Raw genomic sequence first — 27081 nt, 5'->3', positions numbered from 1 at the left:
ACTCGTGAGCTATCAGTTGGAGCAATGGCTTCGTTTTCAAGCAACACTTAGGCCTGTTGTTGGCTTCGTGTGTCAAGACGTGGCACGTTTTTACGGCGCAATGAATAATTTCCAAGAACCTGCTTGCTTAGGACCCTCGGGGCAAAGGCGTACCTTTCGAGGCCAGCGAAGTATGTGTTTCTGAGCACAAAAGAAGTCGTTTCCAGCGCGCGATCCGCGACGAATATATATATGAATGGCGAGAAAGCGGAGGCAGCGCACATAACGACGCATTTGTCTGCAGCGCCGAGATTTTAACTGCCTTCCGAACCGAACGTGACCCCGGACAAAAGCTCAGTCTCCCTCCCGCACTCAGCGCGACACACAAGAGGACCAATAGACACCGAGAAGGGCATCGAGCTCGGCTAGCTCTACTGGCGTTCGCGAAAAGCAAGGAAAGCGGGTGCCAGAACGTGCGCTTCCTCTTGATGGTTTCTAAAGATACTTGAAACGCGGATGGCGAGCAGGAGGTCGTCGTCTTTGATCACATTCTGTGGCGGTGATGGTGGTGGTTGTGGTCGAAATGTTTTGTTTTCTACGTACGGCTACGACCTCCCCAGTTCGCCATTAATTGATCCGCCTCCCTCTCATAGCGCTCCAGAATCGACCGCCAGTCGGTTTGTCACCCGCCACGCGCCTTTCTCCGCCATTAGAGAGCTTTAGTTTAGGGTCCTCAAGAGGCTTGCGTTCCCTAAACTAAAATTCTCCATTATCGTCATCACATGCACCGAAGGCCCCTTATTTTCAAGTGAGACGTGCCGTCTGTACCGCTTCATGGTTTATTTTCTCTCTCTCTCTCTCTCTCTTTCTAAGTTTAATGTTACTTTATCTTGAATGTCCGTCCGAACAGCCGACGTGCCGCGAAGTGCATCCGTGCCGCTAGTTGTCGTTCAGTTACAAGAACACGTCTCTGTTTTCTAGACCTACATTTGTGATCAAAGTGAAAGAGGACTGCTCATTTGCACCAAAGACGGTCCTTCAATTCTCATTGCCTTTCTTTTCTTTCTTTCTTTTTTCATTGGAAGCAAGAAAGCACAACGAGGCAGACAACAAGTATAATTATGTGGGAGGTCTCACTTCGCACGTTGGCTTCTATGTGCATTAATTGTTTCGTAATACCGATTAAGGTGTTCTCCTTGATAGTGGATGAGCCACTGTCGTCATGCGCAGATCTATTATGTGCAGCAGCAGATACCACGCGCAAATACCGCGCGCGGGACGAGTAAGATACATAGAGACGTGCCCTACGTCCCTTCTATTCTTGCGATGGGCCCCCGTCTTCGCGCTGTTACACTGTATTCAACGGATCCAGCCGTATTGCCCAAGTGTCTGTGCTATTGCACAGTTTCTGATTGCCCGCTAACTTAGCCGTTAGCCGTGCCGGGAAAATCGCAACCACGCGATGGGCGTCTCTTGCGGAGGCCATTACTACCAAGGCCCGAAAATGCCAAGACGAGGGAGGGAAAGAAAGAAAAAGAAACAAGGAAAAAAGGGGAAGAAAAAGTAGAACACTAATCAAGGAAAATGACAGCAAAAGAGAGAGTTAAGGCGGGGAGCGAAAATCGATGCTCTTGATCGCGCCACGCCAGCGGCCCTGAGCTCTCGAAAGAAGCGTCGGCATGCGGGGTGGGGCTCGCGAGCTAGAAATTTCTTCGATGGCTGCGTCGCGTGAAACGGCGTATGCAAAACGACCCTTATCTGGCCGAGTGAGCTCCATGCGTAAACGCCGTGAGTGGGACGTGCTTCTTTCGGCTTTTCCCTTCGTGTAGTGTAGACTGCGTCTGATGTTATATTTAACACAATTTTGCCCTTTTCTGAACCATTAAAGCTAGAGCCATATATATATATCATGAAGTTCGACAAGCCTTGCTTGACGGGTTTTTGCGTCCGAAAGCTACAGAGTAGGTTAGGAGGTTAGGAGCGAGTGCAGGCATCCGTACGGTTTTGGACCACCTACATTAATTAAGGGGCATCTAAACCAAAGCGCGTGGATGTTTCTTGCCCTCCGCATTCATCTGAATACGGTCATCGTGGTCGTTTTAGTGGCCGCGAATCAAACGCGCCATCTTGTGTCCATGCAGCTAAACGCGACAGCCACTGAGCCGCGGCCACCGACCGTCGCTAATCCTCCCCTGTACGACATTCGGTTGATTAGGAGATTAACGGATGGATTAGCGAAGCACATTGTGCGATACTTTCCTCTTTATACAAGACATGCAAGCGATCCTAGGGCCGAATTCACAAAGCTTTTCGTTCGTGAGGGTTCTTTCCCATTGGCCGGACGCCTATGCTAATGATATGTCAAGCATAAGGACTGGCTAAAATGTTCTCTTGCGAACAGTTATAGCGTAAGAGGCTTTTGTGAATACGGGCACTAGTTTGTTATTGGGTGTCAGGTGCAACTTTGCACTTTGGTCACACGCACAAAAAGAGCAAATAAACAAACAAACATACGAATAAACAAACAAAGAAACATTGACTGAAAAGACCCATAGTTTTCAGTGTATAGCGCGAAGTTCGTGAGACGGAGTATATAGAAAGCACGAAACTGTTGTGATGTCTTTTTCTTTTTTTCTTTCGGAATAAATGCGGTTTGTTTAGAAGCTGTTGCTGCCTTTCACAGCGAAGGAATGGAAATAGGAGCGACAGGTTCACAGAAGGTCACTAAGATAGTTTAATCGCACAATCCTTTCACCTCGTCGAGCACACGTGGCGGTCGTTGGATCTGTGCCAGAGATAAAACTCCTCTGTGCAGCGGAGCACGAACGCGTGCTTATGGTTCGGCGATAACAACCGAACTCGGAGGCTTCGTCCCGCACTCGCCTTTCGATAAGACCTGTCCGATTATGTTGCTCCGCGACGATGTGCCAGACAGCTCCTGAGACGATTGACTTACGACGATCGTACGCGAACCAGTGTCGTTTGTTACGTAAATCGACGGCCATGAGCTCAAAATTTGGGCCATAGTTTGGTAAATGTTTGTCATTAGGGCTGATAACTGAATATACGCATGAGTAATTTTCTGATATGGCGGTTTTGGGGGAACGTTAAAGGCAGTCACGCATGTCCGTGAGACCATCTGTGTGCAATGCAAAGATGTCATACATGTCTGTCCTATGCGGGATAACTAAAGTAGATTTCAAATATGCAGAGCCTGTATTCACATAAAGCTCTTGCTCTAGAATTGTTCGTAAGAGAAAATGCCAGCGTATGCTGACGCTCGATATCCTAGCGAAGGCGAGCAGCCAATTGCAAAGAGCACTTGCGAAAAAAGGCTTATATATATATATATATATATATATATATATATATATATATATATATATATATATATATATATATATATATATATATATCCGTCGCACACCTCAAAGAGGAGCGACGTAATGCTAACGCATGTCTCTCGCATTTACCGTTAACTTGCAACTGAATCATTATTTTTTTGCATCAGGATTAGGTTGGCATTGTTCGACTTGTCAGCATCTAAACGCTCGGCACTGTTTTTCTTTCTCCACCTCAAGCCATTTCTTTTGGCCGACGCAGGTCACTAGCACTTTCAGCATCATCAAATAGACCAGAAGGAGAATTAACTTAAGCAAGCTGTTTTCTGGTTTTGCCAAGCTGTTCTGGCTTTTATTGTTGACGGAATCCTGGTTCGATGGGGGCGAACTGCGAAAACTCCCGTGTACTTAGATTTAGGTGCACGTTAAAGAACCCCAGATGGTCCAAATTTACGGAGTCCCCCAGTACGACGTCCCTCGTAATCAGATCGTGGTTTTGGCACGTAAAACCCCATAATTTAATTTAACGGAATCCTGGTGATAGTGTTATGAATTTAGTGTAGAGAGGCTCGAATGTACGTGTGTGTGTGCAATTTTCGTCTCATGTGTCGTCAATACGTCGCTCGTTTCATCTCACTCCAAGCAAGTCTATCAGAGATCGAGTTCCGCAGAACAAGAAACTCTGTGAAGCAAAACAATCTATACTGAACAAGTATAAATCGTTCTGTATAAAGTGTCTTTGACCGTTCACTGGGCGTATTGTTTCATTTTTCATCATTCCCACCTGGAGTAGCAGGCTAAGCATCCTGCCACGAAAAACTCTCCGGTATTCATTGAAGAGCTTCTCTCTTTCAAAGCATATTGCTAAGAACCACTGCGCCAGATTCAATACTTTACCGAACTTCTGAGAGTAGGTATGCAGCCGCCGCCGTCAGAATTTTTCCTGCACAGCCCACACGCACCTCTAGCCGCCTAACTTTCGCAAACGCCGACTGTAAGAAGTCATCATCGAAAAGGAAGGCGCATTACGCTAGCGCTTTCCAGGAAGGCTAAACAGAAATATCCAGCAAAACTCGTAGGAGAAGCGCAAGCCTGTTGGCGTTGGGCAAGAGAAAATGAGGGCTTGGTGATGTTGGCGCGCCAAACAAAGCGGGAACACAGAACATTGTGCCAGAGTTGTTCATGACACAAACGCAAAAATTTGTAGGACGCTTAAGCTTCGCCTTTAAGAGTTGGAACGCGATGGTATTCAAAGATCCCTGACTGCTTTTCACGCCTACCGGCAACTGCAGCTTGTGCAACCGTAATGTTTACCGGGAAACGCTGACTGCGAACGCTACGTGTGAAGCCGAACTTTCATGGTAGAAACGCGGCTTCTTGCGTGGGCCGAACTCCTGTTACTGTTTCGCACTTCTAATATTTAAGTCTGCGAAGACCTAACATAAAAGGTATGTGATGTTGGTGTTTTTTTATATGACATTTGTTTGTGGGCTGTCATTCTCAAAATTCCGAGGAAAAACGTTGTAAAGAATGAAAGACAAGGTATGGGCTACTCTGGTGATAAAAGAGTGGTTGGGTATGGGTGGTTCGAAGGGATATTTACCGAAACGGCGGTCGGCGTAGGACGCGGGACGCCCTTAGCGCTATCACGTTAACACAAACGCAGCACTCCCTGCGTTTCATTCACTCTGTTTCCTGCGTTACCACGCCGTATTCAAGCGATCGCACCAAGCACCCGACTTGCGTTGCCGACGCGCTGCCCGTGAAGACCGTAGTGATCACGCGCGGGATTATAACTTCCAGATTGGCAGCTACTTGCTTTCGACGACTCCTTACGAGCTGTAATCTGCGCTAAAGGTGCGTCGTCGTCCCCGCACCGCCTACAGTCCACGCTTCGCGACACATTTCGCCGAATAAGTCGCTATTTTTTTACTACGCACACGAACGCGGCACGCGATTTAGAAAAGATAATAAGAAAATGTCAACGGGAGCCGTGAGTGCCTTAGAGCAGAGCAGCACAAGGACTCGGTGCTGTCTTGCTCGCCGTCAGAGTCAGTGGCCGCCTGCCGAGGCCGTTTCGCAGAAGCTCGGCCAGCCAGGCTCTTGGATTCGAGCCAGGCAGACACACACACACACACCGCAGCGTGCGTAAACGCGTCAACGTCTTCGGAATGCTCCTGCCTCGGGCCTCCTCGGGCTCTTTTTGTTTCCTCCTCCTCGTCTCGCCACGTCCGTGGATATACATGCAAGCTCGTCGGGCTACGCTGCTTGCGTCGAGAGAGAGAGAGAAAGAGAGAGGGGCTGGCCGGAAAGTGGTAACCAAGACAGAACGGCATTTCGCAAGGCTTCGGTTCTCCAGTACGTGAAGCCATTCAGTGTTGCAGTCGCGCGGCGAAACAGCGCCGCGGGCCTGTTTGGCGAACGAAGCGAGTCGTATTTTCCTTCCGCTGCTCCTTTTGTTTCTTAATAGGCGAGAAGCGCAAGTCCTGTAACGCGCTGTCGCTAATGTGCGCACTCTAGGCTGCGCCGCTACAAGCTTGAGCAACATTTCCGCGTTCGTCTAGTCAGCCGTGAGTCTGGAACATCGTCGTCGTACTGGTTGGGTTTCTGGGACGCGCGTGCCCGTGTTCTTCGCGGCACCGAAAGCTGCTGGTTTCACTGTCTTGCTTGCGGCATATGCACACGGAAGCGCATACTTATCTCACACGTTGTCACGGCCAATTTGCAATGAGAAAGGAAGCCTCTTGGGAGATTTCCTTTCACACGTGCTCGTGGCGGTCCCAATACAGGCGCAACGCTGACGACGTAAACCTCAACTTTCCGACCACGTGTAAAATTTTTCACGCGAGCTCTCGCGACACAACAAGTTCAGTAGCTCTAATTGATATTTATCGTATTTATCGTGAAAGCAGTTGATCACTGGACTTTCAATGGAAACACAACAGAAGCTTATTAAAATTTGTTCCGAATAGCGGCCCACATTGTGAACGGGAGAATGGCACGCGCCATAGATAGCGTTATTGAACTGATCCCTCTTGGGGCAAATCTGTACAATAAGAAAAGAAAAACGCGGAATATTCCGATACCTTTACGCAACGCTCGCGGCCTTGCGTATGTCGAGCGAAGCTCTCAATAAAGAGAAACGCGATGCTTTTTCCTTTTTTTCTAAAATTCGCAGGGGCCGCTTGCGTAAGCATACATACCCGGTTTTATGGACGCTGTGAAATGAAGACGTGCTTTCGTATTCGTTTTTTAAATTTTATGTAATTCATAAGAGCTGCTAACATGACACCTTTTTTCCTCCTTCCCTTGCACACCTTTCACGCAGGCTGTATAGGACGGTCCGCGCACACGGAATTGATTTCGTAACGCTGCACTGTCTCGAGACGGATGTCGTAGTGGTTGCGTTTACACCTGTTATTGACGACTGTGTTTTCCACGTATTTATATGCACGAACCTAGTTGTGTTCTTGCTTTTCTTGTTCGTCCGGCCAAGGTTATATAAACAGACAGCGATATTCGTGTCCATCCATATTAAACTGCGTCATCGGAGAGTTTCCGAGTTGTACGTACAGCATGAGTTGCGCGTAAAGAAGTACAAGATTGCTGCGCGTAACACATTCGGCTCCTATCTTCTAGATAACCTGACGCGGTTACCCGGCGCGGTGGATAGGTCGCTATGGCGTTCTGCTGCTGAGCACCAGGTCGCGGGTTCGATCCTCGGCCTGACCTCCGTATTTCGATGGCAGCTTTAAAGCAGAAACGGTAATGTTCGGAGCATTTGTTGCACATTAAGGAGGCCCAGGTAGCCAAAACCAATCCGAAACCCCTTATTATTTTCTCTCGGTCCCGGTGCAGCTCTCTGAGGCGCTGAGGCTCACCGATCAATCAAGTCTAGTGCGCTATATAGCATGCAAAGAAAGAAAGGAAGTGCACAATGACACGGAAAATGACGCAGAAATGACTGTTCGCCGCAGAACCTTCCACACAAATTTCAGAAGATTTCCAGCAAATCTTACACACACAAAATTACATGTTTAGCGACATACCGTTAAAAAGAAACAATCTTTTGCACTCAGGCGTCATAATATAATTCGCGCGTAGACGATACATGTATTCTGCAGAGTACACTCGTGTTTCTTAATCTGAAAGGAGTGAAACACAGATAGAGCTAAAGCGATAAACAGTGGTCAAACAAAAGAGTGCCGCTAAAGCCAACGTTTGGACAAGCGGGCTTGTCTTGGTCTCCTTGACAAGTTCATTTGTGGAAACATTGGCTTTAGCGACATTCATTTGTTCAGCTTCTATTCATCGCTTCAAGCCTCCATCTTCCTGCGAAACTCTGTCGTAGGTTGAACTAAAATGGCACGAAGAAAGGTCCAACGTTACCGCTGAATGACATACACGGCGTGAGCGCCACGTTCTCAACGAAGCCTTGCTTACCGTGAAGCGACAGCGTGAGCGTCCCTTCGAGGTCCTGTCCGAGCCCGTTGGAGGCGACGCACCGGTACCTGCCGGCGTCCTCCTTGCGTACCTCGCGGATGACCAGGGTCCCGTTGGCCAGCAGCGACACCCTGGCGCCACCAAGCGGTACGGGACGCAGCTCCACATCGTCGGACACTGCGCATGCGTAGGAGAAACAAAAGAGACCCAGGAGAAAGCGTCAGATATTTGTTTGTCGAGCATGAACACGCTCTATTAGCGAAAGGGAAAAACGGAGACCTTGTGGAAAAGGTTTTTTTGTCGTTGTAATTACGGGGGTATGAGCCATTGCTTAGGGGGATATGAGCCATTCATTGTCTTACGCGACGGGCACATTTAATAACAGATGTGATACGCGAATGTGTGTGCGTACCTATACCGCCCCGATTACCACAGGCTAGGACAATAAATGTGTTCGTACCTTTGTTCAATATTCTGGGTCACTTATGTGTCGTGCGCTAAACAGCTTCGCTGGTCTTCCATCTTCACAAAGTGGAAGGGCTCTGAATTTTTCTCATTCCATACCTGGAGTAGCCCATTCCAGGCCGCCAGTCAAACACATATCTACAGCTTATCACAAAGTCAGCATCTTTAGTGAAAATATGTTGGCTTTAGCATTTCACTCTCCACCCCTGTCCCATGCACTTCTTAAAACCGTTCGTGCACCGTGGAAACCATCACAATCGACTTCGACACGTCAAGTCGGCCTCCTGTTTCACTCGCACAGCTCGAAAGCACTGGAAATGGAAGGAGAACTATGTTGCTCTACCCACAGCTTTCATTCACAAAACTGCACAAGAGCGCTGCTGAAATCTACTGGTCTGTGTGACCTTTGGTCACTGAATGAAGAACGCTAGAGCGTGTGCGTGCGTTCCTTCCCCCACCATTTATGCTTCCTTTCCCGCATTCTCCAGCGCTTAGTAGCCAACAGGTCTCAGCCCGATTAAACTTCTTACCATTACCCTATCGCTTATCCCTTCCCAGAGCTTTCTCGCGCAACGAGTCATACGGGCGCTAGACAACGCAGCTAGGTAGGTCTCGTGAATGCTGCTGTTCCTATGGCATAGCTTCGCTTCTACCTACAGTGACTGTGAGTGTACGGAAGACCGCACTTACTTTTGTGTACGTAAACTAAGTTGCACAGAAACGTTTCCTTGTCAATTAAAACAGAGAGATAGAAAAAAAGAAGAATGCTTTGCTCCATAAAGTGTGTGGCTAGGTTTTAAGAGGGGCGCCGTCCAGAGCCTGGTTGGCGAATTGTGTCAAAACCGACTCAACGTAGCTCGCCAAGTATACTCTTGGTCTTCCCGTGTGATGGCTTGAAGTTCATTTCACTGACGCGACCGCCCATACTGAACGCCCGTTCTTCAATCCTCCTACTGAATATTTATTTCCCCTTTTACCTTCAACCTACAGAAACACCGGAGGTCTTTAACAGACGTGACAAAGAGTGCGCTTTCTCCACTGAGCGTTTTCCTTTTCTTTTTTAATATTTCGCCACGTGGCAGCGAACGAGGCCACTCGTCCAGGCCAAGCGAACTAGCTCCGACAGGTGTCGTCGTTTCTCGCGCGTTACCGGCTTCAAGCTCACGAAACGCACCCGCTGTTCGCGCGACAGGCCCCCGGGAAATCTCTCCGAGAAGCAGCGAGGCTGCCGCCATTTCGGTGGCGAACGATCGGGGCCGTAGCCCGATGCCAGACACAGCCCCGACGGACGCGGGGTTGTATACGCTGTCATGTAAGGGGGCGTGGGACGTGCACCACGTCGGTCGCTCGGCGAGCCGGCTTCGCGGTCCGCAGAGTGCTTTCGATTTGGAACTCCGGGTTCCCCGCACGGGGCCGGGCGGCGCCGACGACGTGCTTTCAACTGCACTCCTGGGATCGTTGGACGCGTCTCGCCCGCGCTCGCGTCGCCCGGGAACTGATTTATCGCCACGGGGTTTTCCGCGCAGCTTTTTTCTTTTCCGGCATCACTCCGCCGCGGTGTGGCGTTTTCCTTTCTCCCCCTTTAATGTTGATAGCTTGAACTGGGGAGGTAGCGATTGCCGGAGGATGCAGAGATTGCGCGCTGCAGCGCGCCCTGAGTGCCATATGTTGCGTTAATAAAGAAACGTCGAGGACGTGAGTGTAAAAAGTAAAACAATTCCGTCACTTTACGAATTGCGTCTGCGCTACCTCATAGTTGCTTCTAAATCGTTACACTTTATTCCGACGCCTTGCAGACGCTATCAGAGCTGAATAGTCATTCTGCATCGTAGAAATTGGTGAGTGAAAGTAAATGCGGCCTTACCGAAGTTGAAGGGAAAACTAGACAACAAATGTGACAACGAAGACGTCTGTAATGAGCCTTTCCTGCGATTGCAACGAAGAAGCTAAAACTGATCTTCATATATGTTCCTGTTAATTTCTTTCTTTCATCATGGCGCATTTCCCTATTCTATGTCTATATGGAGCGTGACGCCAACGCATGTGCCAGCTTCTCTATTGGAATTAAACCTCTCTCTATAGCCATTATACCAAAGCGCGAAGAATACATACTACGAACGAGTGGTGTACATTAGTACTGACTGACTTCTATTATCTGTCTCCGGGATAACGAAAATTGTTCCCGCATGCCCACTGGCTGATGCGCACAATAGGAACAGACACATGATTGTTTACGTTTGCAGAATGAAAAAAAAAAATGCTCTTTTCAAACCATTCCACTTATATGTTTACAGTGGAACGTCCATGACAACTGAAATTCAGGCGAATAAGCCCGAGAGCGTGATTAAACTCGGGCACTGTAGCTATCTGGAAACAGCGTGGGTTACGTGCTCCCGGTGTCAGTTTCCATTAGCCTCGATGTGTGTAGCACCGCGAAGGAACGAAACTCGCAATGAACTAGTGTGTTCGGCGTGCCCGATGTAAACTGTATCTCCCGAGAGCAATCAGAGTGATGCGACGCTGGAAGCCACAAGCCTAATGATGCGAACGACCATCTTCTGCAGCACTTAGTAACAACGCGGAACAACATCGCGGCGGCTCGCAACGTTAACTTGTGAACAGTGGATGCGGCAGCACAAAGAGCGACACATTAAAAAAAAAAAAAAAAAAAAGAACGGTCGCTGCTTAACCTGCGAACGGGGCCATAATCGATCCTACGCGGGCAAAATTTCTGCATTCCACACGAACATCGCCTTCAACGAACAACATCGTGCAACACTTCGGATACGCTTACCGAGCGCGCGCCTAATGGACGCCTAATGAACGAGCGTCGGACGCCTTGTTTGTCACAACTTTTGCTCCTGTCTCTGCCCGCTGTGGGTCGTCACGCTACGCTTCGCCGGTGCCCGCATAACCCATTCGCCTAATGGAAGGCGCTGCCCGCTGCGCGGATGCGGTACACAACGCAAGTCCGGTTATACGCACGGCTCCGCTGTCGGTAGCGGCGTTGTTGGGTGCAGCGCAGGGAACGTTTTGGTGGTGGGCCATGGGGACGTTATCGAACGCTTTTGGTAATCGACAGCCGCGGTAGTGGTTTTGTGTCCGCCGCAAACGTATAGAAGAAACCCCAGAACAGTGCTTGGGTGCGGTCTAGGTCGAACGCACTTTGGTGATTCTTGTAGCGGTGTATATAACGGTGTAGGAACAGGAAACTAAACAAGTATGTGTACACCCGTATAATATCGTATTTTTTTTCTTGCGTACACATGCAGCGCCACGAACAAGCAGAAACAAGTAAATTTAAGAATACACGACGAGGAAGCCCAGAATGTGGGTGGATTTAGGTAAAGAACGGCAGACATATATGTACTCTCAAGCGTATTCCTTGAGCACGGCGGCTGTCCAAATCAACAAGGAAGCGTGCAGGACTTGCGCAAATTGACGCGAGCTACAGCGGTAATGTGCGGTGTGCTTTGTTCGTTCTGTTGTCATATTTGAAATTACGCCTACAGTTACAGGTAACAAAGCTGCAGAATGTCTAACCCTAATAACAACTACATAATGCTAAGTAATGGGGATATCAGGAAACGAAAGGAATCAAGTGACGAGGAGACGAAAAGGGTGAAAACAAAGAAATTAGGCTCCTATACGCGAGCCCCATAAGAAAAATGTCTGCTGTCTGCTAGTAAACTCATAAGCCATAAACTCATAAGTTCTTCATCCATAGGCCCATAAGCTCTTGTGCCTGCATGCGCCTGGAGCCTAACCGCAATTCAGAACAGTTGAGTACGCGGGAATTGTCAGTGGAGGAAGTTTCGTGAGAGAGAAAGTTGGCATTTATTGACCTGACGAAGCCCCGCGTAAGATTCTTCTATATATGTAGCTGTGTGTTTGTTTCAGGAGCATGCCAATTTCCCTTTTCATTCAACCGTAGCTATGGTACGAAACTAAAACCCTGAAGTTATAAAATTAAGGAACTATCACTTTCAGCTGGTACAGCTCCTTCATCAGGAGTTCTGATGCCTCCCTCTTGAAGGCGTTACCCACTGTTATATTGTGTTATTCAGCTCACCGTTGCTGGTCTAACTTCGGCAGCTGATTTCAAATGTGACACTTTTTGCCTGCTTCTGCAAAACACGCACGACACTCGCCAGCGTAGCAACTAAGCCTAGTTAGTTTAGCGGGATCGGAGCCCCCTTCCCCCTGCGTTGCATGAAATTAAACTCTGCAGCTTTCGGGGCACGCCCGCAAGTAAGCTACGATACGGGGCCGACACAGACGCCCCTCACGTGCGGCCATATACTGCTGCCTCTGCTGGTAGTGCCTTTGTTTTGCTATGCATATATCCGCCGCAACGCGGGGCTTCCGTGCGCAAAACAATACGCATGCGGACCACGCCACAGTTATCGGCGATCAGCGAGGCTGCGCGGCAGGATGCGAGCACTCATTATCATGGGAAGCCGCATGCATCCCGTTCCCTTGTACCATCGCATCGCATAGCCAAGTATAGGAAGAGAGAGATATAGGAAGGGTGTTGGTGGCGTTTCCCTTTTCCCTCGTGGCTCGGCATTTCCCGAATGGGTCGTCGAACCTTATCGTCGACGCAGGCCTGCGAACTTTCCAGCAGGACGAGCCGTGGAGCGTATTTCGGACGTGTTTGGGAGGTACTACCAGATATATGTAGTGCGTACTCCGGGCGTATTTTCTTACTATTTTCGGCGTATATACCGGCGTATTTGAGGCATATTGAGAGCGTATTTCGGACGCGTTCCGAACATAGTTCATAGTATGTATATGAATACTACGTATATACCGGGCATATTTCGGAAAATTTTGGCGAGTAGCTTCATATAGTGGATACAACTATAGCATACACTACATATAGATTCGCTTCGCACTTCATAAATTGTAGCTGAATACAGTGCAGTGCCAGTATATAGATTCTAGTGTAGAACGAGCCTGATACTCTCTGCACGGGGCATGTATACCACTCCTCCGCAAGTTTGAAGGTATACGCTGTGAACTTGACCTTCACGAAGTGTGCACCGTATGGTGTGGTCGAATGGTGACGTGCTGACGCGGCGATATTACGTTGGTGAAGCTCTTTGCAAAGGGCAATGCCTTTGTTTTGCTTTTTTCAATTAGAACAGGAGGTCCCCTTACAGCCTTGAGCTTTGGGACCTCCTTCTGCACATATTGTTGGTGTGCTTTTATTTTCTTAAATGAATGAATAAAATTCTTCTTCTTCATAAAACTATATATTAGGGGAAGCGCAAGTAGACTGAATGATTCTACAAAAATGTTCAATTCAAATCTGCACTATGTAACTGCCGCTGGAGGACTGAATCACACTGAACGCCACCCATGGTCTCTCAAATATACGTCTGTGTCGTCCGGATCGAAAAAAATCTGCCATGTAGTGAGGAAATTACTTTTCGAATACGCTTTATGGATGTGATTATCGCTCAGTTCACCAGATTAGAATACCCTTTCATAGTAGTAATAGCGATGCACTCTGGAGGCCACATTTCACCCCAGGCACTTCGCTTACGGTGTCATCTTTTCAGCTGTAGAAAGATGTTTATGTCTCATGACGATCAAAAACAGCTCTTCCTTCAGTAGCACGGACATCAGCTCGTCGTCGAAGATTCAAGTGTTGTTTCCATTACGGCGCGCCATGTCTGATGTAACCTTAACAAACCGGAGATCTGTTGAGGAACGCAGTGGCTGGCTGCGCCTCATGCATGCAGCCGCTACACACGAAAAGCGTGCGTAAAAGCAGGCGTAAGAGAAACGAGGGAAAGAAAATAACCGAGCACGTAGCATATCTTCAAGTTCAAACACGCACCGGAGCTGCACCCCAAAGGCATATTCTCACCCGATGGCTATGTTGCATTCACGCCCGAAATATAATTGGTCATTATACAACATAAGTGTTCACACATGGGCAGGAAATCCTGACGGAAATTGCAGTAAACGCCCACTGTCACTTGAGTTCTGCTGATGCAGAACGTATAATCGACAATGGCGTCACGCCGTAAGTGAAATGATAATCGTCATTCTAGCATTTATTTCCATTTCTCTCGTCGGCTGCGCGACGCCCTGCCAAAACACCTTGCGCGTCAGCCATGGTGTCCTGCCGACGCGTACTTCGCTTGACGGCCACCCCGCTATAGCGCAGCGCAATAAATCGCTACGCGTTGCCCAACCTGGCAGCTCACCTTGCCAGAAGGGCAGTGTTGCCAGAACATCGTCAGCACAGACAAAGAGGCCGTATTTTCTGTCGGTGCGCGGAGGCTGCGCGAATGACGAGTTGGCCACGGCGCTGACAGTCGCGGAATGCGCGGCAGATAAACAGGGAGACGATATCCCGCAGGGACTCATTCGGAAAACGTTCCTTCCCACGGTATACGCTATAAGTATATACTGTAGCCTTCATCTTTCGGCCTAGATTCGTAACCTGAACGTTTCTGGCAGCGATTCTTGGGAGGCGTTGGATCTACTCTCTTTTTATATCACGAAAGAGGCTTTGTATAATCGGTTTCATGAAAAGTGTGAGCTTTCAGTATTATTTAACATTCGCTATTCAGTTTTCTTACATTGGCTTTAATCCTGTCATGTTTTATCTATCTAGTGCAGGTTCTCTACCCGCGTCATTCTTGTTATTGATTTCATAAATTAAAAGTCTGAAAGCTTAAAGTTTATTTAACTTAAAATAAGGCATACAATTACAAAGTGCACACTTTTGGGAATAACAAACTTTTTAAAGGATCCCTACGGTTAGGAGATAAAGATGACGGCAACGTTTAGGGAGAAGGCTATAACAGCTGAGTTGCTTTGTGACTTGCCCAGTCACCGTTTTTGATTCTTAACAGTGACGATAACGGCGAAATTCATAAAACACTTAGGTGTATTGGTATTCTTGTGAATTGTAAAAAAAGTATCTCCACCCGGTCCCCTCTCCCCCGCTCATACCCATCTACGCTATACTTTCAAAGAAATACGAAACGTTACTCTCATATCGCTTCTCCGTTACTCAGAGATATAAATAAGGACAGAAAAGAAAGATAATCTGGCCTCTTTATGGCCTATAAAAACCGTTCACTACAGTCTGTTGTGGTTAGATGGCAGGCTACGATCGAAGCGGCGGCTTTGGCAAAATGCGGGAAATGTGTATTCGTTACGCGTTTCCGTGCGGAGGTGGGCAAACGCTGGCCTGCAGCAAAGCTATAGCGGTTGCCTTCCTCGTCTGCTTTATCAAACGCACTTGACCGAATAGGTTTGAAATACGTACATACTTGCGTCACACGCGATGGCATAAGCGTATTGCTATACCTATACACGAATCTCACTCTGTGTTCGGCGTTTACTTGTTCTTTTGCCCCTCCACTTCCGTTGCAGCTCACCGACCGGCCCCCTGACCGGTTGCATTTCGGGTTCTCAGTCGCCTGCCCCGAAATGTTGGCTGAGCCCGTTAAAAAGAAAAGGTGATACGAACAAGCTAGAAAGAAAGAAAGATGTCGCTAGGTTTGCTTTTTTTTTTCTTTCATTTCATACGCGCTTTTTTTTCCCCGGTGATAATTTCACAATTACACGCAGAATTAGAGATGCCAGCATACGTCGGGTTACGTAAGGCATTAAAAAAGGAGAAAGGGGGAAATGTAGGCGATGACGACACGACGCCCCCCACGCGACGGTCGTCGTGCTTCGTCGTCTCACCTGACTCTTCCCGGGACCAGCGGACGGTGGGCGTCGGGTAGCCGACCGCCAGGCAATCCAAGGACGCTGGCCCGTTGAGCGCCGATGACGTGTCTCGGGGTCTCGTCACCCACTCGGGAGCCGCTGCGCAAATGCAGGTAGAGAGGGTGCGTGAGAGAGAGAGAGAGAGAAGCGTTCATCTTCGTCAAATCTGGCGTCGCAGGTCTCGCGTTACCACACCTCGCCCAAACGCGCCCTACCGGACGCGTCATATGAGGAGCGAGAGCGTGAAATCAGAAACGCAGCCACGATTACTTTCTTTTACATCATAACTATACTTCTGGACTGAGGAGTCACTCGCCGGTAGGTGAAGAAGCAAGATCGGATTTCCTTACCCGATTCCTTAACACTTCATAAAGTTTCGTACTACTACCATTACTAACGTCTCTTAGCACCACACTCACTATCTCCCAGCGCATCGACATAAGGTGTTCTAGTATCGACGCACTGGGTGGCGATATACATAAAGCACGAAATTGATTTGTTGGTTCTTCTAAACATGGCACTTGCCCACGAGAAGTATGCCACACATCGAGGAATGAAACGACTGAACAAATAACAAAACCTGGAGGGAAAAGAAAGACGTTAGCTTCTCGGCGCCATTATGGTGCAAGTAGATCTCGTGTCTTTCTCCTTTGTTCATTGAATGAATGTAGTATGAGGATATGTCGGCACCAGTGAAACGCGCGGGCTACATTTTGTCACGTGGAAGAAATGAAGACATGTCATCGGTATCACCGGATTACAAGCAAGCGTCAACACACTGGCAAAGTTCTAAGCTTGTGCACACCGCTTCAACGTATCTGTACAGGTGCACGCTTTTTGTTGTACTTAGTTGAAGGTGCTACAAATTATTTCTCAGTGACGTCTTTCCACCCCTCAATGTACCGACCACTGAGAAGAGATAGAGAGAAAGGGTGTATAGACTGTTTTATTATGGTGGCTAGAGAGAGGGCCTCGCGACTGGCCGCTCGAGGCACTTTGCGTGTATACGCGGGCTTCTTTCATGCTCGGAAAAACATTTCGATGCAGCACGTAGTGAGCAACAGAAAGCTGTACCAGGAGTTTTTCGTGTTGCTCTACAATTTCCTCACTGACACTTTTCATCGATGTTTCAGAAGTTGATTAATAATCTATGACTAATTATGTAATTAGGCTTAAATAAAGAAATACTCTGACTATCTCCAAGCGACGGCAAACAACATTACCTTTGTTCTGTCCAGGTACGTGTCATTGGTTCTGTCCAGGTACGTGACAAAGCCTACGTAACATGCTTGTTCACCAAGCGCAGCGATCGTTGTGCTAAACCACGCGATCGGCCTCAAATAGGAGACCCAACGTACACAAAATTACTGCACATATTGAAGACATAGTATTTGTGGACATATTGGGTCTGAAATGCGTGGAAATGATATCGGCGGCCGGGCTCAAGTATGCTCACGACTGGCCCTTAGATATGTCGGAGTTGCATGAGTTGACTGTGCATGAAGACTGTTCATGTCAAGTTCCCGCGCCAATAAGTCACACGGTTAAGTGTTATTATTATTATTATTATTATTATTATTATTATTATTATTATTATTATTATTATTATTATTATTATTATTATTATTATTCACGCTGCCAATCCACATGCGCCGTTGCTCTTCGTTCAGTGGGAACTGACGCAGCGAAAACAGGTTACAAATACACACGCTACATGGTTGGTGATGCACGTCACACGTTTGCGCTACAGCCCCTTAGTTTGCGCAGCCTAAAATTTCCGCTTTCTGTAATTGTTGCTGCAGATAAAGGGCTACCCAGTGGTTTTCGACACCTTTGTATGAGCTGACATCGCCAAACTGCTCCGCAGAATTACCTAACGATAGCTCCAAATTGTTTCACCCCCCTCGATGGCAACACATTCAGCCAGCACCGCGCTGGCTCGCACAAGCCAGAAATTAGGAAAGGGTCGCTGCGCGCTGGTTGCTATAGACGTTTCCTTCTTGCCCGACGAAAAGGTCTACAGAAAGGCAGGGAGTTTAACCAGAGGTAGTTCTAGTCGGCTATAGCCTGCACGGGGGAAGGGGCAAGTCGCAGAAAGAGAGTCGAGGGCAGACAAAGTGAGCTAACTACGTACGCTATAAAGCGCTATATAGCCAGCGGCGTTCTTTATCCTCCTCCTCCTCCTCATCATCATCATCATCATCCAGGTTACGCCCACTGCAGGGCAAAGGCCTCTCCCATACTTCTCCAACTACCCCGGTCATGGTGGCCATGTTGTCCCTGCAAACTTCCTAATCTCATCCGCCCGCCTAACTTTCTGCCGCCCCCTGCTACGCTTCCCTTCCCTTGGAATCCAGTCCGTAACCCTTAATGACCATCGGTTATCTTCCCTCCTCATTACATGTCCTGCCCATGCCCATTTCTTTATCTCGATTTCAACTAAGATGTCATTAACTCGCGTTTGTTCCCTCACCCAATCTGCTCTTTTCTTATCCCTTAACGTCACACCCATCATTCTTCTTTCCATAGCTCGTTGCGTCGTCCTCAATTTAAGTAGAACCCTTTTCGTAAGCCTCCAGGTTTCTGCCCCGTACGTGAGTACTGGTAAGACACAGCTGTTATACACTTTTCTCTTGAGGGATAGTGGCAACCTGCTGTTCATGATCTGAGAATTCTTGCCAAACGCACCCCAGCCCATTCTTATTCTTCTGATTATTTCAGCCTCATGATCCGGATCCGCGGTCACTACCTGCCCTAAGTAGATGTATTCCCTTACCACTTCCAGTGCCTCGCTACCTATCGTAAACTGCTGTTCTCTTCCGAGACTGTTAAACATTACTTTAGTTTTCTGCAGATTAATTTTTAGACCTACCTTTCTGCTTTGCCTCTCCAGGTCAGTAAGCATGCATTGCAATTGGTCCCCTGAGTTACTAAGCAAGGCAATATCATCAGCGAATCGCAAGTTACTAAGGTATTCTCCATTAACTCTTATCCCGAATTCTTCCCTATCCAGGTCTCTGAATACCTCCTGTAAACACGCTGTGAATAGCAGTTGAGAGATCGTACCTCCCTGCCTGACGCCTTTCTTTATTGGGGTTTTGTTGCTTTCTTTATGGAGGACTACGGTGGCTGTGGAGCCGCTATAGATATCTTTCAGTATTTTTACATAGGGCTCGTCTACACCCTGATTCCGTAATGCCTTCATGACTGCTGAGGTTTCGACAGAATCAAACGCTTTCTCGTAATCAATGAAAGCTATATATAAGGATTGGTTATATTCTGCGCATTTCTCTATCACCTGATTGATAGTGTGAATATGGTCTATTGTTGAGTAGCCTTTACGGAATCCTGCCTGGTCCTTTGGTTGATAGAAGTCTAAGGTGTTCCTGATCCTGTTTGCGATTACCTTTGTAAATACTTTGTAGACAACGGACAGTAAGCTGATCGGTCTATAATTCTTCAAGTCCTTGGCGTCCCCTTTCTTACGGATTAAGATTGTGTTAGCGTTCTTCCAAGATTCCGGTACGCTAGAGGTCATGAGGCATTGCGTATACAGGGTGGCCAGTTTTTCTAGAACAATCTGCCCACCATTCTTCAACAAATATACGGTTACCTGATCCTCCCCAGCTGCCTTCCCCCTTTGCATAGCTCGGCTTTCTTTACTTGTTCCCGCGTTACTTGAGGGATTTAAAATTCCTCTAGACTATTCTCTCTTGCATTATCGTCGTGGGTGCCACTGTTGCTGTATAGATCTCTATAGAACTCCTCAGCCACTTGAACTATCTCATCCATATTAGTAATGATATTGCCGGCTTTGTCTCTTAACTCATACATCTGATTCTTGCCTATTCCTAGTTTCTTCTTCACTGTTTTTAGGCTTCCTCCGTTCCTGAGAGCATGTTCAATTCTATCCATATTATGCTTCCTTATGTCAGCAGTCTTACGCTTGTTGATTAATTTGGAAAGTTCTGCCAGTTCAATTCTAGCTGTAGGGTTAGAGGCTTTCATACATTGGCGTTTCTTGATCAGATCTTTCGTCTCCTGCGATAGCTTACTGGTATCCTGTCTAACGGAGTTACCACTGACTTCTACTGCACACTCCTTAATGATGCCCGTAAGATTGTCGTTCATTGCTTCAACAATAAGATTCTTTCCTGAGTTAAAGCCGAATACCTGTTCTGTAGCTTGATCCGGAATTCCTCTATTTTCCCTCTTACCGCTAACTCATTGATCGGCTTTTTATGTACCAGTTTCTTCCGTTCCCGCCTCAAGTCTAGGCTAATTCGAGTTCTTACCATCCTATGGTCACTGCAGCGCACTTTGCCAAGCACATCCAGATCTTGTATAATGCCAGGGTCAGCGCAGAGTATAAAGTCTATTTCATTTCTAGTCTCGCCATTCGGGCTCCTCCACGTCCACTCTAGGCTATCCCGCTTGCGGAAGAAGGTATTCATTATCCGCATATTATTCTGTTCTGCAAACTCTACTAATAACTCTCCCCTGCTATTCCTAGAGCATATGCCATATTCCCCCACTGACTTGTCTCCAGCCTGCTTCTTGCCTACCCTGGCATTGAAGTCGCCCATCAGTATAGTGTACTTTGTTTTGACTTTACCCATCGCCGACTCCACGTCTTCATAGAAGCTTTCGACTTCCTGCAGTGGTCATCATGACTGGATGTAGGGGCGTAGACCTGTACGATTTTCAAGTTGTACCTCTTATTAAGTTTCACAACTAGACCTGCTACCCTCTCGTTAATGCTATAGAATTCCTGTATGTTACCAGCTATATCCTTATTAATCAGGAATCCGACTCCTAGTTCTCGTCTCTCCGCTAAGCCCCGGTAGCACAGGACGTGCCCGCTTTTTAGCACTGTATATGGTTCTTTTGGCCTCCTAACTTCACTCAGCCCTATTATATCCCATTTACTGCCCTCTAATTCCCCCAATAGCACTGCTAGACTCGCGTGACTGGATAATGTTCTAACGTTAAACGTTGCCAGGTTCAGATTCCAATGGCGGCCTGTTCGGATCCAGGTATTCTTAGCACCCTCTGCTGCGTCACAGGTCTAGCCGCCGCCGTAGTCAGTTACTTCGCAGCCGCTGGGGACTGAGGGCCGGGGTTTGATTGTTGTATTCATATAGGAGGTTGTGGCCAAGTACTACACCAGGGTGGCCAATCCTGCTCTGGTGAGGGAGTGCGTTACCAAATCTGGTCATCGGGATCAGGCCGTACTCCAGGCCTGTTTATGCAATTTTATCAACACGCGGATAATTTTTTTTAATCCTGTGGAAAATTGCTCGGCACCGGGATTCGAACCACGGTCCTCTTGCATGCGAGGCGGATACTTTACCTCTATAGACGCCACCGCTGCATATGCGTTCTTTATAAATGCGCCTATATCATGTATAGGCCTGTGGGCCTGAGGAATTTGAGCAGCGGAATGCAGCCTTCTGCGCGGCATTCCTTCGACAGCACTGGCCTAGAACATTTTGTTCCATTAGTGGACGAGTGTGCATTGTCTATTCCCTCTTGCACATCACTTGCCTCTCAGCGCCGATGAGAATCACTCTTCATTACCTTGCTGCTGCGTCACACTGCTTGATATATCACTGCGTGTTTGTTAACCATATTTCGTTGACGCACGATGGGAGCCAGTGAGAAATTACACGCGCTTTCAATTTCCTCTTCATCAAGCGCTGCGAACAGGGCGGGTCAACCTCGTCCAAGCGTGCGTGATTCCGGAGCCGCTCGTTGTCAATCGAGCGATCGATTTCGTGACCGGAGGCCCGAGCTATCGGGCCTTACACTACGCCCAATTACGAGACCGGAATGAAGGACGCATAACGTATGCGCGATCGCTAGGCGGCCCCATGACAGCGGTGTGCAACCAAGGTCGCCGCGAAATGGAACGGACGCTATCTCTCTCTGGAGCCGATGGCTTCCTCGCAGCACAAACGGCGTGGTTTACCAGCCGCAGTGGCGGAGTGGCTACGGAGCTTCGGAGCGCGAGCTCTCGGGTTCGACTCCCGGTTGTGGTGGGAGCGTTCTCGTCGGGAAAGAATGTGTAAAAGATTAAGTAATTAGATTTAGGTGAACGTTAATGAACTTGAGGTGGCGAAGATCCCGAGCATCTAGACACAGCGTCGTCTTTCATACACAGACAGTGCGTTGCTTTGGGACGTTAAAAATCAATCAATCAATCAATCAATCAATCAATCAATCAATCAATCAATCAATCAATCAATCAATCAATCAATCAATCAATCAATCAATCAATCAATCAATCCGTGGGATCAGTCTACATAGCAATCGCAACTTGCAAACCAAAAGCGTAATTAATAGGTTTATAATAGAGCTAGCTGGTATAACTCAAAACTCTTCATACGCTGAAGCGTTTAATATAGAGCTCCAAATTATTCGCAAATCTTATAGTGTAGACGAATGAGTTGACGGTACTGACCAGCTGCGAATCGCCAGAAAAGTTCGGGACCGAACTGATATACAATAGCCTAAAGTGAACGAAAAAAATGACCAATTTATGTAGCGGCTCAGCATGTGATCTGTTGCCGAACATGAGATCGCCAGTTCGGATACCGGCCGCGAATGCGGCATTCTGATAAAGGTGAATCGAGACGCCGTGTGCTTCGACTTAGGTGGGTGCTGATATTTTTATGTAGGAACCTGGATCAACTTCTAGCGCACTGCATTTTGTCTGGAAAATCCGAAATGTTTGAAGCCTAACTCGGAGCCTTTCACTATTCGTAGTCCACATTCACAGTCGAACAATGTAGCACTAACGAGAGTTGAAAAGGAAAACTTGTTTTCCACACGATTGTATAGCACAAAGATACAAAGGAAACTCATACGGGATTTTCAGAAAGAAACCTTCACGCTTGAAGAAAAATTCGTCCAGCCGGAACCAACGCTTTTTGGGGGCGGTCGCTGTATATTACTTGAGTTAACCAAGCAGGAGCCTATAGAAAATCGCCAGGGTGAGGCCGAATTAATCGACAACTCGAAGCGCAGAGACACAGAATTCGGCAAATCAGTTCTGCGAAAATTCGCAAGGTTTCAGTTGCCATACTGAAGAAACCTGTCCGTGAGTAAGCCATTCAGCGCGCATATATAGACAGAAATAATCCTCACGCCTCCACTCCGGGCACGAACTTCCATCCTACGCGCCACTAAAAGCGCATTCGTCTGGCAGATATTTTGGACAAGCGTTCGGCGATCGAACGCATACGAGCAGCTGCCCGTATATGTGTATATTTCTTTTTTCGCGCTATATTTGCGATCGCGGTGCGTCGATATTGACCCCCCGCTGCCTGTTTTTCCGCACTCATGCGCGCCCACGGTATCTTTGAGCTGAGACAAGTTCAAGGTTCTTGTCGTCGTTCGCCTAATGACTCGCCCCGGGTCAATTCCGGCCCACTTTTGCGTGCGCGCAAAGATCATTCCGGTCTATATGGGCGCGTTTCCGGTTCACTCATGGGTGGAGGAGCAGCAATCAGGAAACGTTGCCGGCCCGAGCACGCTGATTTTTTCGGGCGCGTCTTACTTACAGCGCAGATCCGACGGGTCGATCCGACGGCCACGGCTCTGGCACGCGTGTTGAACGAATGGTAATGCGACGCGGTTATGTTTGCGCGGAGCTCGTGTACTGTGCGCGCGATAACGACACGTTAACGGAGGTCGAAGGCGCAACTCGCGCGAGGCGGGAGTTGAACACATACGGAGAGATTAGAGACAAACACGCCACTCCTTTTTTGTGTATCGCGGATGCAGTGACGTTACACCCAAGGCGACGTCGCAGAGGTGACACAGCGTCCTGCTCAGCAACTGAACCGTGCGGTGTTCGATTTCTGCAATGAGACAACGTACCTTTGGCGACGTTGGCGAAGTGAGCAAACACTCGTGGTTGCCTGTATATTGCGTACTGCGTTGATGAAAAGAGAGTCGTTGCGTTCGATGCAGATTCTCAGCATTTTCACACAGCTGATTTTGTAACTAGAGCGTATACCTCACGGTACACAGAACTGTGACCGCAAGTGAAGATTCCGTGGCCGCTCGTGTCTTTTACTAATCCTTAGCTTTCCCGCAAGACAATTTCCCAGGCTATTTTTTTGGCATAGCGAATCGCGCACCGGCTGATTCGGGTGAATAACCCTCTTGCGATTTTCGAAGGACGGCGGAGATTAGCAGTAGATATTCGCGTTCTATTTCACGCCGTCGTATACATGCCTCTTTCTTCGAGCAGTAATGCTCCGTCAACGATTGGGGTTTGAAGTTTTCACTGCCGCGCGGTGTCCGACGCATAACTTTCCGCATCACATGGAAAAAGGTACGGAATACGCCACCCATACAACTTTGTATCGCCAGCACTGCTTCGTCATAACCGCTGCATGTGAGTGTATACTGCGTATTTGTATACGCTATTTGTACACATTTGAACATCGCGCTGGAAGTGCTGATATGTCGGCGCATGCAAACGACCGAGTTGCTTATCAACAAGGCTGCGTCCGCTCAAGTGACACGTATACAGAAGGTAACCAGGACGCGATCAATATCGTGGCTTTTCAGGGAACAAAAACAAACAAAAAAAAAGCGCCAGGTGCGCACCGCGGCGCCTCTTGTTTAGTGTATTTCGATCGGCGCGCAGTCTGGCCACAATGGCAGCCTGTCAGCTGCACCATACACAGGGGCAGCAGAAACCAATCACGTTGCTGCTTGTGTAAGAAGAAGACCGCCGCTTTTTCACCACTGTTTTGCCGCAGAGAGTCCGCAACACTGAGAGGGAGGCCGACGCCTTCTGTATTACATGGTCTATGCAGGCCGTCGATGCCGTCTGCTCGTGCCTGAATCGTTCCCGCGGTTCTTCCGCCACGCACGCTCATGCTAGAATAGCGGGAATACCCCCTCCCACCGCCCCCAGCCCCCCCCCCCCCCCCCCCCACTCCCACCGGTCGGGTCGTGAAAGCACTCCTGTTTGTTTCATTATTATTTTTTTCTTGCTGTTTCGTGATGTTAAGAGAAAATAACGAAGAACAGACAAGTGCCCTTGGTGAATGCGGAGTGACGGCGCCACCGGCGTATTTAGTCGTTGCACCAGTGAAGAATGTCTACGTCTTTCAGTCTCTTACTTATTTATTTATTTATTTATTTTCCTAATTTGTTCGTTTACTTTTAATTCAGTTCTCGGGAAAATGAAATTGCGGCGTGAGAAATGTCCTACTTTCCAATGAAATTTCATGAACCTATATGGGTAGGTGGTCCACGGTTTGCGAGTTTTTTGCAACGTGGCACCGTGGTAACAATACAATTTTTTCCCGTCCCATGCACTCTCCCTTTACCTTTTATCCCCGTTTTACCCTCTTTCAGTGCAGATTGGCAAAACGGTTCATCTTATCTGGACAAAATCTCTGTTTTATTTCTCTCTCTCTCTCTCTCTCTCTCTCTCTCTCTATATATATATATATATATATATATATATATATATATATATATATATATATATATATATATATATATATATATATATATATATATATATATATATATATATAACATGACCGCATTAATAGTCGGATAGCTACAAAACGAAGTAGTAGTGGCTTCTCCGCGGAATCGCTATGCATTAAGCTGCCAGCACCGACACTGACATAACTAGCACGACGATGTTTTCTTTGTATTCGAGGCTGAAGTAAAGCAGCACAGAACACCTTGTGTTGCGAGCCATTAGTTTCAGAGGTGGAAATATTTGGTCACATTATTGACCGCGCCGACTGCGTGGATTGCCGATACGCTTGGGAACGCTTGTTCCGCGTAGGTTGGTCGTTAAACTTCTATACACGTTGAACGTGTGCCGAGTAAAGAAATTGTAAAGAGTTCGCGAAGGCGCCGGTATGAAATCGTATGAAAACCTAGGCCAAAGAACCGAACAACGGAATGTACTTGGATGGTGGCACAGCTGCAGGGTATAATTTCAGTGACAGGATAGAGGGAATAAGGGACCGCGGGGCTTTTCAGAGCGGCACCTAGATCATTAGACACGTACATACACCAGTATAAGGATTGCGGGTTCGGGCGTGTGTTAAAGGTAAGGGTGCCGACCTCAAACATACTCTCACCCTCCCTCCCCACTTCTTCCTCTACCACCTCTTTCACTTCGCTTCTCCTTTAAGTGTTCTTTTTCTGAATCGTGTGCTTACAAATAAACACCGTATAATCGAACTAGTACTGTGTGCCCCGAGAAGGCCGCCACTCTTGATTCTCAGGAAAGTTTCAGTAGGTGCCGAGAGAAGAGTAGAGTGCACCTCCTCCCCCCCCCCCCCTTTTTTTTTTACCTCCTAGGATATGCGTGAAAGGCGTGCGCGTATGAATAAATGCGCGGAAATGGACGAGGCAGCACACAGACGCATCGAGCCGAGTTGTGCCCCCACTTTTTCTCGACCCTTCTTCCAGACGCTCGCTCGCATATACGCGCGCCTTCGGAATTTATTCATGACCCGAGCTCCGGTGCGCCTGCACGCAAGCCTGATGATGGCTGCTCACACATGCAGCGAGGTGGGCACGCAGTTACTTCTTTATTTACGTCGATACGAATAAGGTGCGAGCTATAGGCGGGAAACAAAGAAGACTGGATAGGAGGAGTACAAGGGTGACGGAATTTCGCGCGCATTTTCTTTTTCACTCTCGTCGCGTCATACAGCGTCAAACTTCCTACCCCCCCCCCACCCACCCCCTCTCAGCTCTCGCACCCCGAAGATCCTCCGACCTTTTCTTTTGTTTGTTTTGTTTTTGTTTTGGTTCTTGCTCGCCATTTGGCTTCTTGCCTCAGGGACGTCTCGAACGCAGGCCGTATACCGCCGAGCAGATTCAGGCGAGACGCGTGTATACCGTCGTCGTCGCCGTTGTCGCATTTGATTTGCAAATGGAACCGCGGATTGGACGACATCTGCCGCAACGTGCCGGCTGTCGATATGAAGAACAGTCTTGATTTAAGACTCGCGCGTAGCCTCCCGAAGCCGCATTCGTTCTCCCTCGTCTTGTATTACTTTCGCAAATGAGAGAACCTATACGTTCGTGCCAAGGTATTACGGGTCGCGAA

At 48.0% G+C, this 27081-nt stretch overlaps 1 protein-coding gene across 3 annotated transcripts in view; it reads right to left on the bottom strand.

Annotated features, from left to right (window-relative positions):
• LOC126521478 (cell adhesion molecule Dscam1-like) overlaps nucleotides 1-27081 on the bottom strand; it is a 149218-nt gene that overhangs the window by 13453 nt on the left and 108684 nt on the right. For 2 of the 3 annotated variants that reach the window (XM_055066034.2, XM_050170187.3), the window contains exons 3-4: nucleotides 15948-16070; nucleotides 7764-7940 (exon numbers count right to left, since the gene is read on the bottom strand). The exons of the other annotated variant lie outside the window; for it this stretch is intronic. In XM_055066034.2, coding sequence (XP_054922009.1) covers nucleotides 7764-7940; nucleotides 15948-16070 — 300 coding nt within the window. The remainder of the gene's footprint in view (nucleotides 1-7763; nucleotides 7941-15947; nucleotides 16071-27081) is intronic. 3 annotated transcript variants of the gene reach the window in all.

This window comes from Dermacentor andersoni, chromosome 6 (assembly GCF_023375885.2).
Source record: "Dermacentor andersoni chromosome 6, qqDerAnde1_hic_scaffold, whole genome shotgun sequence".
Taxonomy (NCBI): Eukaryota; Metazoa; Arthropoda; class Arachnida; order Ixodida; family Ixodidae; genus Dermacentor; species Dermacentor andersoni.
This window is presented reverse-complemented; position numbering and strand designations above follow the sequence as displayed.